At 42.3% G+C, this 12500-nt stretch overlaps 1 protein-coding gene across 1 annotated transcript in view; it reads right to left on the bottom strand.

Moving 5' to 3' along the window:
• LOC113820182 (protein O-linked-mannose beta-1,2-N-acetylglucosaminyltransferase 1) overlaps positions 1 to 12500 on the bottom strand; it is a 26351-nt gene that overhangs the window by 2428 nt on the left and 11423 nt on the right. Inside the window, exons 8-12 of the mRNA XM_070114883.1 lie at positions 12216 to 12228; positions 9770 to 10030; positions 8617 to 8812; positions 6785 to 6972; positions 2891 to 3074 (exon numbers count right to left, since the gene is read on the bottom strand). Coding sequence (XP_069970984.1) covers positions 2891 to 3074; positions 6785 to 6972; positions 8617 to 8812; positions 9770 to 10030; positions 12216 to 12228 — 842 coding nt within the window. The remainder of the gene's footprint in view (positions 1 to 2890; positions 3075 to 6784; positions 6973 to 8616; positions 8813 to 9769; positions 10031 to 12215; positions 12229 to 12500) is intronic.

Raw genomic sequence — 12500 nt, 5'->3', positions numbered from 1 at the left:
GACGTCACACCCAAAAGCAAAAAATATGACATCACACCCAAAAGCAAAAAATATGACGTCACACCCAAAAGCTAAAAATATGACGTCACACCCAAAAGCTAAAAATATGACGTCACACCCAAAAGCTAAAAATATGACGTCACACCCAAAAGCTAAAAGCATGACATCACACCCAAAAGCTAAAAATATGACGTCACACCCAAAAGCTAAGAGCATGACATCACACCCAAAAGCTAAACGCATGACATCACACCCAAAAGCTAAAAATATGACGTCACACCCAAAAGCTAAAAGCATGACATCACACCCAAAAGCAAAAAATATGACATCACACCCAAAAGCTAAAAGCATGACATCACACCCAAAAGCTAAAAATATGACGTCACACCCAAAAGCAAAAAATATGACATCACACCCAAAAGCTAAACGCATGACATCACACCTAAAAGCTAAAAATATGACGTCACACCCAAAAGCTAAAAATATGACGTCACACCCAAAAGCTAAAAATATGACGTCACACCCAAAAGCAAAAAATATGACATCACACCCAAAAGCTAAACGCATGACATCACACCTAAAAGCTAAAAATATGACGTCACACCCAAAAGCTAAAAATATGACGTCACACCCAAAAGCTAAAAATATGACGTCACACCCAAAAGCTAAAAGCATGACATCACACCCAAAAGCTAAAAATATGACGTCACACCCAAAAGCTAAGAGCATGACATCACACCCAAAAGCTAAACGCATGACATCACACCCAAAAGCTAAAAATATGACGTCACACCCAAAAGCTAAAAGCATGACATCACACCCAAAAGCAAAAAATATGACATCACACCCAAAAGCTAAAAGCATGACATCACACCCAAAAGCTAAAAATATGACGTCACACCCAAAAGCAAAAAATATGACATCACACCCAAAAGCTAAACGCATGACATCACACCTAAAAGCTAAAAATATGACGTCACACCCAAAAGCTAAAAATATGACATCACACCCAAAAGCTAAAAATATGACATCACACCCAAAAGCTAAAAGCATGACATCACACCCAAAAGCTAAAAATATGACGTCACACCCAAAAGCAAAAAATATGACATCACACCCAAAAGCTAAACGCATGACATCACACCTAAAAGCTAAAAATATGACGTCACACCCAAAAGCAAAAAATATGACATCACACCCAAAAGCTAAACGCATGACATCACACCTAAAAGCTAAAAATATGACGTCACACCCAAAAGCAAAAAATATGACGTCACACCCAAAAGCTAAAAATATGACATCACACCCAAAAGCTAAAAATATGACGTCACACCCAAAAGCTAAAAGCATGACATCACACCCAAAAGCTAAAAATATGACGTCACACCCAAAAGCAAAAAATATGACATCACACCCAAAAGCAAAAAATATGACGTCACACCCAAAAGCTAAAAATATGACGTCACACCCAAAAGCTAAAAATATGACGTCACACCCAAAAGCTAAAAATATGACGTCACACCCAAAAGCTAAAAGCATGACATCACACCCAAAAGCTAAAAATATGACGTCACACCCAAAAGCTAAGAGCATGACATCACACCCAAAAGCTAAACGCATGACATCACACCTAAAAGCTAAAAATATGACGTCACACCCAAAAGCAAAAAATATGACATCACACCCAAAAGCTAAAAGCATGACATCACACCCAAAAGCTAAAAATATGACATCACACCCAAAAGCTAAAAGCATGACATCACACCCAAAAGCTAAAAATATGACGTCACACCCAAAAGCAAAAAATATGACATCACACCCAAAAGCTAAACGCATGACATCACACCTAAAAGCTAAAAATATGACGTCACACCCAAAAGCAAAAAATATGACATCACACCCAAAAGCTAAACGCATGACATCACACCTAAAAGCTAAAAATATGACGTCACACCCAAAAGCAAAAAATATGACGTCACACCCAAAAGCTAAAAATATGACATCACACCCAAAAGCTAAAAATATGACGTCACACCCAAAAGCTAAAAGCATGACATCACACCCAAAAGCTAAAAATATGACATCACACCCAAAAGCTAAAAATATGACGTCACACCCAAAAGCTAAAAGCATGACATCACACCCAAAAGCTAAAAATATGACGTCACACCCAAAAGCTAAAAATATGACGTCACACCCAAAAGCTAAAAATATGACGTCACACCCAAAAGCTAAAAGCATGACATCACACCCAAAAGCTAAAAATATGACATCACACCCAAAAGCTAAAAATATGACATCACACCCAAAAGCTAAAAGCATGACGTCACACCCAAAAGCTAAAAGCATGACGTCACACCCAAAAGCTAAAAATATGACGTCACACCCAAAAGCTAAAAACATGACATCACACCTAAAAGCTAAAAACATGACGTCACACCTAAAAGCAAAAAGTATGACATCACACCTAAAAGCTAAAGATATGACGTCACACCCAAAAGCTAAAGGTATGACGTCACACGCAAAAGTTAAAAGCATGACATCACACCTAAAAGCTAAATATATGATGTCACACCTGAAAGCTAAAAATATGACGTCACACCCAAAAGCTAAGAGCATGACGTCACATCCAAAAGCTAAAAATATGACATCACACCCAAAATCAAAAAGCATGACATCACACCTAAAAGCTAAAAACATGACATCACACCTGAAAGCAAAAAGCATGACGTCACTCACCGAAAGCTAAGAGCATGACGTCACACCCAAAAGCTAAAAATATGACGTCACACCCAAAAGCTAAGAGCATGACGTCACACCTGAAAGCAAAAAGCATGACGTCACACCCAAAAAAGTATGACGTCACCTCTAAGAGCATGACGTCACTCACCGAGAGGAAGAGCCGATAGCCCCAATGTCTATCGTTCGAATTTTCCGCGTAGACGTAGATCGCCACGGGAACGGAGGAGTCGCGGGGAACCCAGGTCATGGCGCAGACGTCCCTCGGCGGGGTCAGCTCGAGTGCCCGTTCGAGGTCAGAGGTCAAGCGTTGGTCGTATCTATCCCTGACGACTCTGGGGGTGGAAGGGAGGTCAAAGGGTTGTGAATGGGTGGGGTTGTGGGTCGGTGGGGGGAGGGTTGTGGTGCTGTGGTTGGGTGGTATTAGTTATAATTGGATATCTGTTGTGGATTATTTGGTAAAAGGAGTGGGAGAAGAATGTATAAAATGTATGAATATGTATGTCAACAACAGGACCCTTCGCTATCCTCTCATCTCACCCTCACACACACACACACATGAACACAAACACGCACACGCAGATACGCACACACACGCATACACACACACACAGACACACACACACACACACACATGAACACAAACACGCACACGCAGATACGCACACACACGCATACACACACACACAGACACACACACACACACACACGCCCACACAAACACCTCTCTTTCAGCCATATAAAACTGTAATGAATAACACAGCCATTTAGCAACATGTCATGACAACCAGACTATATACTTCAGACTCATTGCCTATAATTTACAAAATTTAGAATCTAAAAATTTCCCAAATCAGTTTCCAAGACTCATAGAGTAATTAAGTGTTTTATGCTCTAATAAGGAGTTAATTAGTCGACATAATATTATCCTCCTTTGCTTTCTTTCCCTTTTCGTTATTTTTATTTCTATTTTCGTTATTTCCCCTTTCGTTATTATTACCTTTGAGTTCGTTTCCCTTTCATTATCTTTCTAAAATTAATTCTTGACAAAAAACTAATAATATATAAAACAAAATAAATAAAGAAATAAAAAGAAAAAGAATAAAGACGAAGAAAAACTCACTCTCGAACTTCAAGCTCGACCTCGGGCTTTGAGTTCGTTCCCTTTTCGTTATCTTTCCAAACTTCATTCTCGACAAAAATAAATAAATAAATAAACAAATAAAAAAATAAAAAGAATAAAGAATAAAGAAGAAGAAAAACTCCCCCTCGAACATCAAGCTCGACCTTGAGTTCTTTCCCCTTTCGTTATCTTTCCAAACTTCATTCTTGACAAAAAAAAAAAAAAAAAAAAAAAAAAAAAAAAAAAAAAAAAAAAAAGTTAAAAAACTCACTCTCGAACATCAAGCTCGACCTCGAGCTTAAGTTCGTTCCCCTTTCGTTATCTTTCCAAACCATTCTCGACAAAAAAAAAAAAAAAAAAAAAACGAAAGAAAAAAACTCACTCTCGAACATCAAGCTCGACCTCGAGACAAGTTTGTTCCCCTTTCGTTATCTTTCCAAACCTCATTCTCGACAAAAAAAAAAAAAAAGAAGAAAAACTCACTCTCCAACTTCAAGGTCGACCTTCTCCTTCCCCTTTCGTTATCTTTCCAAACTTCATTCTCGACAAAAAAAAAGTAAAAAAAACTCACTCTCGAACATCAAGCTCGACCTCGAGACTTAAGTTCGTTTCCCTTTAGTTATCTTTCCACAATTCATTCTTGACAAAACAAAAATAAAACAAACAAACAAAAAAAAAGTAAAAAAAACTCACTCTCGAACATCAAGCTCGACCTCGAGACAAGTTCGTTTCCCTTTCGTTATCTTTCCAAAATTAATTCTTGACAAAAAAAAGAAAAAAAAAAAAAAAAAAGAAAGAAAGAAAAAAAAGCTCACTCTCGAACATCAAGCTCGACCTCGAGACTTAAGTTCGTTTCCCTTTCGTTATCTTTCCAAAATTAATTCTTGACAAAAAAAAGAAAAAAAAAAAAAAAAAAAGAAAGAAAGAAAAAAAAGCTCACTCTCGAACATCAAGCTCGACCTCGAGACTTAAGTTCGTTTCCCTTTCGTTATCTTTCCAAAATTAATTCTTGACAAAAAAAAAAAAAAAAAAAAAAAGAAAGAAAGAAAAAAAAGCTCACTCTCGAATATCAAGCTCGACCTCGAGACAAGTTCGTTCCCCTTTCGTTATCTTTCCAAACCATTCTCGACAAAAAAAAAAAAAAAAAAAAAACGAAAGAAAAAAACTCACTCTCGAACATCAAGCTCGACCTTGGGTTCATTCTCCTTTCGTTATCTTTCCAAACTTCATTCTTGACAAAACAAAAACAAAAAAAAAAACAAAGAAAAAAACTCACTCTCGAACATCAAGCTCGACCTCGAGACAAGTTTGTTCCCCTTTCGTTATCTTTCCAAACCTCATTCTCGACAAAAAAAAAAAAAAAAAAAAAAAAACTCACTCTCGAACATCAAGCTCGACCTTGGGTTCATTCTCCTTTCGTCATCTTTCCAAACTTCATTCTCGACAAAAAAAAGTAAAAAAACTCACTCTCGAACATCAAGCTCGACCTCGAGACTTAAGTTCGTTTCCCTTTAGTTATCTTTCCACAATTCATTCTTGACAAAACAAAAATAAAACAAACAAACAAAAAAAAAGTAAAAAAAACTCACTCTCGAACATCAAGCTCGACCTCGAGACTTAAGTTCGTTTCCCTTTCGTTATCTTTCCAAAATTAATTCTTGACAAAAAAAAAAAAAAAAAAAAAAGAAAAGAAAGAAAGAAAAAAAAGCTCACTCTCGAATATCAAGCTCGACCTCGAGACAAGTTCGTTTCCCTTTCGTTATCTTTCCAAAATTAATTCTTGACAAAAAAAAAAAAAAAAAAAAAAAAAGAAAGAAAGAAAAAAAAGCTCACTCTCGAATATCAAGCTCGACCTCGAGACAAGTTCGTTTCCCTTTCGTTATCTTTCCAAAATTAATTCTTGACAAAAAAAAGAAAAAAAAAAAAAAAAAAAAGAAAGAAAGAAAAAAAAGCTCACTCTCGAATATCAAGCTCGACCTCGAGACTTAAGTTCGTTTCCCTTTCGTTATCTTTCCAAAATTAATTCTTGACAAAAAAAAGAAAAAAAAAAAAAAAAAAAGAAAGAAAGAAAAAAAAGCTCACTCTCGAATATCAAGCTCGACCTCGAGACAAGTTCGTTTCCCTTTCGTTATCTTTCCAAAATTAATTCTTGACAAAAAAAAGAAAAAAAAAAAAAAAAAAAGAAAGAAAGAAAAAAAAGCTCACTCTCGAACATCAAGCTCGACCTCGAGACTTAAGTTCGTTTCCCTTTCGTTATCTTTCCAAAATTAATTCTTGACAAAAAAAAGAAAAAAAAAAAAAAAAAAAAAGAAAGAAAGAAAAAAAAGCTCACTCTCGAACATCAAGCTCGACCTCGAGACTTAAGTTCGTTTCCCTTTCGTTATCTTTCCAAAATTAATTCTTGACAAAAAAAAAAAAAAAAAAAAAAAAGAAAGAAACAAAAAAAAGCTCACTCTCGAATATCAAGCTCGACCTCGAGACAAGTTCGTTTCCCTTTCGTTATCTTTCCAAACTTCATTCTCGAAAAAAAAAACTCACTCTCGAACATCAAGCTCGACCTCGGGCTTTAAATTCGTTCCCCTTTCGTTATCTTTCCAAACTTCATTCTTGACAAAACAAAAACAAAAAACAAAACAAAAAAAAAAAAAAAACGAAAGAAAAAAACTCACTCTCGAACATCAAGCTCGACCTCGAGACTTAAGTTCGTTTCCCTTTAGTTATCTTTCCACAATTCATTCTTGACAAAACAAAAATAAAACAAACAAACAAAAAAAAAAGTTAAAAAACTCACTCTCGAACATCAAGCTCGACCTCGGGCTCCAAGTTCTTTCCCCTTTCGTTATCTTTCCAAACTTCATTCTTGACAAAACAAAAACAACAAAAAAAAAAAAAAATCAAAAAAAGAAGTTAAAAAAAACTCACTCTCGAACATCAAGCTCGACCTCGGGCTCCGAGTTGTAGATCATGCGGTTGAACACAGACTCCTGCTCGAAGCCCGTGACGTGAACCCCCGCTGAACCCGCGTGGAAGGTTCGAGACACTTCGGGAAATACGACGTCTCGGTTCTTCCTCAGATCTTCCCAGGTGAGCCAGAAATCCCAGTCGCCCAGCTACGAAAGGGGGGAATGGGATAAATGTGGATAAATGGGGGACGAAAGAGAAATTGGGAAGGTTTGATAAAATTGGAATTGGAGGGGGGAAGGAAATGTGGATAAATGGGGGAGGAAAGAGAAAGGGATTGGAGGTTGTGAAGGAAAATTAGGGAAGGAAGTAAATGGGAAATAGGGGAGGTTTGATGAATTTGGGATTGGAGAGGGGAAGAAATGTGGATAAATGGGGGAGGAAAGAGAGAAGGATTGGAGGTTGTGAAGGAAAATTGGGGAGGGAAGCAAAGGGGAAATGGGCAAGGTTTGATGAAATTGGAATTGGAGAAGGGAAGGAATGTGGATAAATGGAGAAGGAAAGAGAGAAGGATTGGAGGATATGAAGATAATTTGGGGAAGGATATATGGAGGGGGGAGTGAAGGGGAAATGGGCAAGGTTTGATGAAATTGGAAGTGGAGGGGGGATGGAATGTGGATAAATGGGGGAAGAAAGAGAGAAGGATTGGAGGTTGTGAAGGAAATTGGGGAAGGAAGTAAAGGAGAAATGGACAAGGTTGAATAAAATTGGAATTGGAGAAGGGATACATGTGGATAAATGGGGGAAGAAAGAGAGAAGGACTGGAGGTTGTGAAGGAAAATTGGGGAAGGAAGTAAAGGGGAAATGGGGAAGGTTTGATGAAATTGGAATTGGAGAAGGGAGGGAATGTGGATAAATGGAGAAGGAAAGAGAGAAGGATTGGAGGATATGAAGATAATTTGGGGAAAGATATTTGGAGGGGGAATGAAGGGGAAATGGGCAAGGTTTGATGAAATTGGAATTGGAGAGAGGAAGGAATGTGGATAAATGACGGAGGAAAGAGAGAAGGATTGGAGGATGTGAAGGAAAATTGGGGAAGGAAGTAAATTGGAAATTGGGGAAGGTTTGATGAATTTGGAATTGGAGAAAGGGATAAATGTGGATAAATGGGGGAGGAAAGAGAGAAGGATTGGAGGTTATGAAGATTATTTGGGGAAGGAAATAAGGAGGGGGGAAGGAGGGGGAAATGGGCAAGGTTGGATAAAATTGGAATCGGAGGGGGAGCAAATTTGGATAAATGGGAAAGGAATGAGAGTTGTGAGGGGGAAATAGGGAGAGTTGGATGAAATCGGAGAGGGGAGGGAATGTGGATAAATGGGGAAGAAAAGAGAGAAGGATTGGAGGTTATGAAGGAAAATTGGGGAAAGAAATAAGGGGAAAGGTATGAAAGAAAGTGAGAGAGGAGGGAATGCGGTAATTGGATGAAATGGGTCAAAGGAAGAAGAAAAAGACGAAAACTAAAGAAGGATTGTGATGGTGAGAAAATGAATTGAAAGGGAAGAGGGAATGAGGGTGATGATGATGATGGTAATGATGAGAATGGTAATGATAATGATGATGATAATAATAATAATAATGATAGTGATACTTATGATGATGATAATAATGACAATTATAATGATGATGATAATGATAATGATGATGATGATGATGGTGAGGAGGAGGAGAAGAAGAAGAAGCAGAAGCAGAAGTGGAAGAAAAAGAAGTTAAAAAAATAATAATAATAATAAAAAAATAAATAAAGCATAAATATCTCACCCAAACACCAACCTTCCCCAGACCCACAAACTCACCCCCGGAGGTACCCATTTAAGGACGACTTCCTCCGCGTAAGCTCTAGTCACCATCCAGCCGTACATGGGGTAGGTTCGCGCCCTCAGCAGCTGGCGAGGGTCACTTGCCGTGTCCTTGTAGCTGTTACTGCTGAAGGCGTTGACGCAGAAGACTGTAGGATCGAGGTCTAAGATTGGGGAAACTTGGTGGAAATACCTGTTGTAAGGAAAAGAAGAAACAAATAGAGAATAGAAAAAGAAAAACGAAGACAAGAATAAAAAAGAAAGAAAAATAAAGAAAAAGAGAGAAAAACGAAGGCAAGAAAAAGGAAAAGAAAAAGAAAATGGAGTAAAGAAAGAAAAAAGGAAATGAAAAAGAACAAGACAATAGAATAAAGAAAGAAAAAAAGGAAAAGGGAATGAAAAAAGAACAAGGAAAAGAAAAGAGAATAAAAAAGAGGGAGAGAAACAGTGGATGGTAACCCCAGCCATTCCTTGCACACAGGGGCTAATTTAGAAGCAACAGACAGCTTGTCACACTAATCAGAATAACCATTGTCACAAATGGAATAAACTAAATTATAATTACTACCACTACCATTTTTACTATTACTGTTTACGTAATTATCTTCCCCTTCCATATTATTTAATTCACCATCGACATCTTGCACTTCAAGATATTCGACATAGAAATACTTTCACCATTGTTGCTACTATGATTTACTACTTCCACTGGTGCTACTACTTCTGCTACTACTGTTGCTGCTGCTAAAACTATTATTACTGCTACTATAACAGCTACAACAACAACCACTACTACTTCTACTACTACTACTGCTGCTGCTGCTACAACTATTATTACTACTACTGCAACAGCTACAACAACAACAACAACCACCACTACTACTTCTACTATTACTGCTGCTGCTGCTACAACTATTACTACAACAACTACTACTACAAGAACAACAAATACTACTACTACTACAGCTATAACAACAACAGCAATTAATACTATTACTACTACTACCACCACTACTACTACTTCTACTACCCCCCCATGATTCTACTATCATCGTACTACCACTAAAACTACTACTACTATTACCCCATGATTCTACCATCATCGTAGACGCCCTTACCATCTCCTCCTCATCCTCTACCCTCCTCGTACCTCAAAATATCAGGCGAAAGAATCAAATCGTCCTCGAGCAAAATCGCTTTGTCCGCCGTCGAGAAGCGAGCGAAAACGGCCTGGAGAGCGAAGCGGATGTTAGCGTTCGTCCGCTCGTTTCTAGCGCCTTCCGGTGCGTGGATGACGACGGGGAGCTCGAGGACTTCAGTCAGGGCGAGGGTCTCTTCGTGGGCGCCGTCGACGACTATGAGGACCGGGGTCTGCCACGACCCGGCGACGGTGAAGAGTTGGCGGATCAACCTGAAGGAGGAGGAATAGGTGGAGGGGGAGAGGTTGATGGGGGGGAAGAGGGGAGAGGGGAGAGAGGGGGGAGAGGTGAGAGAGGGGGGAGAGGTGAGAGAGGGGGGAGGATGATGGGGGGAGAGGAGAGAGAGGGGGGAGGATGATGGGGGGGAGAGGGGAGGATGATGGGGGGGGGGAAAGGAGAGAGAGGGGAGAGGATGATGGGGGGGAGAGGAGAGAGAGAGGGGGAGAGGAGAGAGAGGGGGGAGGATGATGGGGGGAAAGGAGAGAGGGGGGGAGGATGATGGGGGGGGGAGAGGAGAGAGAGAGGGGGAGAGGAGAGAGAGGGGGGAGGGATGATGGGGGGGAAAGGAGAGAGGGGGGGAGGATGATGGGGGGGGGAGAGGAGAGAGAGGGGGAGGAGAGAGAGGGGAGAGGAGAGAGAGGGGGGAGAGGAGAGAGAGGGGGGAGGATGATGGGGGGAGAGGGGGGAGGATGATGGGGGGGAGAGGAGAGAGAGGGGGGAGGATGATGGGGAGAGGAGAGAGAGGGGGAGGATGATGGGGGAGAGGAGAGAGAGGGGGGAGGATGATGGGGGGGAGAGGAGAGAGAGGGGGAGGATGATGGGGGGAGAGAGAGAGAGAGGGGGGAGGATGATGGGGGGGAGAGGAGAGAGAGGGGGGAGGATGATGGGGGGGAAAGGAGAGAGAGGGGGGAGGATGATGGGGGGAGGGGGAGAGGAGAGAGAGGATGATGGGGGAAAGGGAGAGAGGGGGAGGATGATGGGGGAGGATGATGGGGGGGAGGGGGAGGATGATGGGGGGGAGGGGGAGGGATGATGGGGGGGAGAGGAGAGAGAGGGGGGAGGATGATGGGGGGGAAAGGAGAGAGAGGGGGAGGATGATGGGGGGGAGGATGTGGGGGGAGAGGGGGAGGATGATGGGGGGGAGAGGAGAGAGAGGGGGATGATGGGGGGAGAGGAGAGAGAGGGGAGGATGATGGGGGGAGAGAGGAGGGGGAGGATGATGGGGGGAGAGGAGAGAGAGGGGGGAGGATGATGGGGGGAGAGGAGAGAGAGAGGGGGAGGATGATGGGGGGAGAGGGAGAGAGGGGGAGGATGATGGGGGAGAGGAGAGAGGGGGGGAGGGAGGATGATGGGGGGAGAGGAGAGAGAGGGGGGAGGATGATGGGGGGGAGAGGAGAGAGAGGGGGGAGGATGATGGGGGGATGAGGGAGAGAGGGGGGAGGATGATGGGGGGGAGGAGAGAGAGGGGGGGATGATGGGAGAGGAGAGAGAGGGGGAGGATGATGGGGGAGAGGAGAGAGAGAGGGGGAGGATGATGGGGGGAGAGGAGAGAGAGAGGGGAGGATGATGGGGGGATGAGGAGAGAGGGGGGAGGATGATGGGGGAGAGGAGAGAGAGGGGGAGGATGATGGGGGAGAGAGGAGAGAGAGGGGGAGGATGATGGGGGGAGGGAGAGAGAGGGGGAGGATGATGGGGGAGAGGAGAGAGAGGGGGAGGATGATGGGGGAGAAGGGAGAGAGAGGGGGGGATGATGGGGGAGAGGGAGAGAGAGGGGAGGATGATGGGGGGAGAGGAGAGAGGGGGAGGATGATGGGGGAGAGGGAGAGAGAGGGGGAGGATGATGGGGGGAGAGGGAGAGAGAGGGGGAGGATGATGGGGGAGGGAGGGGGGAGGATGATGAGGAGGGGATGAGGGAGAGAGAGGGGGAGGATGATGGGGAGAGGAGGAGGGGGAGGGATGATGGGGGAGAGGGAGAGGGGGGGGGATGATGGGGGGGGAGGAGAGAGATGGGGAGGATTATGGGGGGATGGGGAGAGAGAAAGAGAGGGGGGAGGAGAGAGAGGGGGGAGGATGATGGGGGGGATGAGGAGAGAGAGAGAGACAGAGGGGGGGAGAAGGTTGTTTTTCTTATTTGTTTTTGCGGATTCATGGAGGTGTCGATCGATGTATTTGTTTATCTGTCAGTGTATGTGACTACTTGATTGTTTGTCTCTGCCAGTCTCTATCTATGTGTGTATCTGTCTCGTCTCTCTATCTCATTCTCTCTTTCTCTTTCTCTGTCTCATTCTCTCTCTCTCTCTCTCTCTCTCTCTCTCTCTCTCTCTCTCTCTCTCTCTCTCTCTCTCTCTCTCTCTCTCTCTCTCTCTCTCTCTCTCTATCTACCTGCCACACGTAAACACATACAACCCCCCTCTCTCCTGTATTAAAACAACGAGTAGAAACATTTGGTCCAGTGGTTCCCAACCTCTTTCATCCCGTGGCCCCCGACCAACATATGAGAATCTCTGTGGCACCTTTCAGTGACTGTCTTCTTTTCAGATTAAGTAATTACTAGTTATGAAAAGCGTAATGATGCCAATGGCTATAGGACAAAAACACTATATGGAAAGATTTCAATTTGTTTACATGTTAGAGATGATTATATGTAGGTACTGTAGTTGAGATAAGAATCAGTTAAATTCG

This window comes from Penaeus vannamei, chromosome 36, assembly GCF_042767895.1.
Source record: "Penaeus vannamei isolate JL-2024 chromosome 36, ASM4276789v1, whole genome shotgun sequence".
NCBI lineage: Eukaryota > Metazoa > Arthropoda > Malacostraca > Decapoda > Penaeidae > Penaeus > Penaeus vannamei.
Note: the sequence above shows the minus strand (reverse complement) of the source record. Positions and strands in the feature narration are given on the sequence as shown.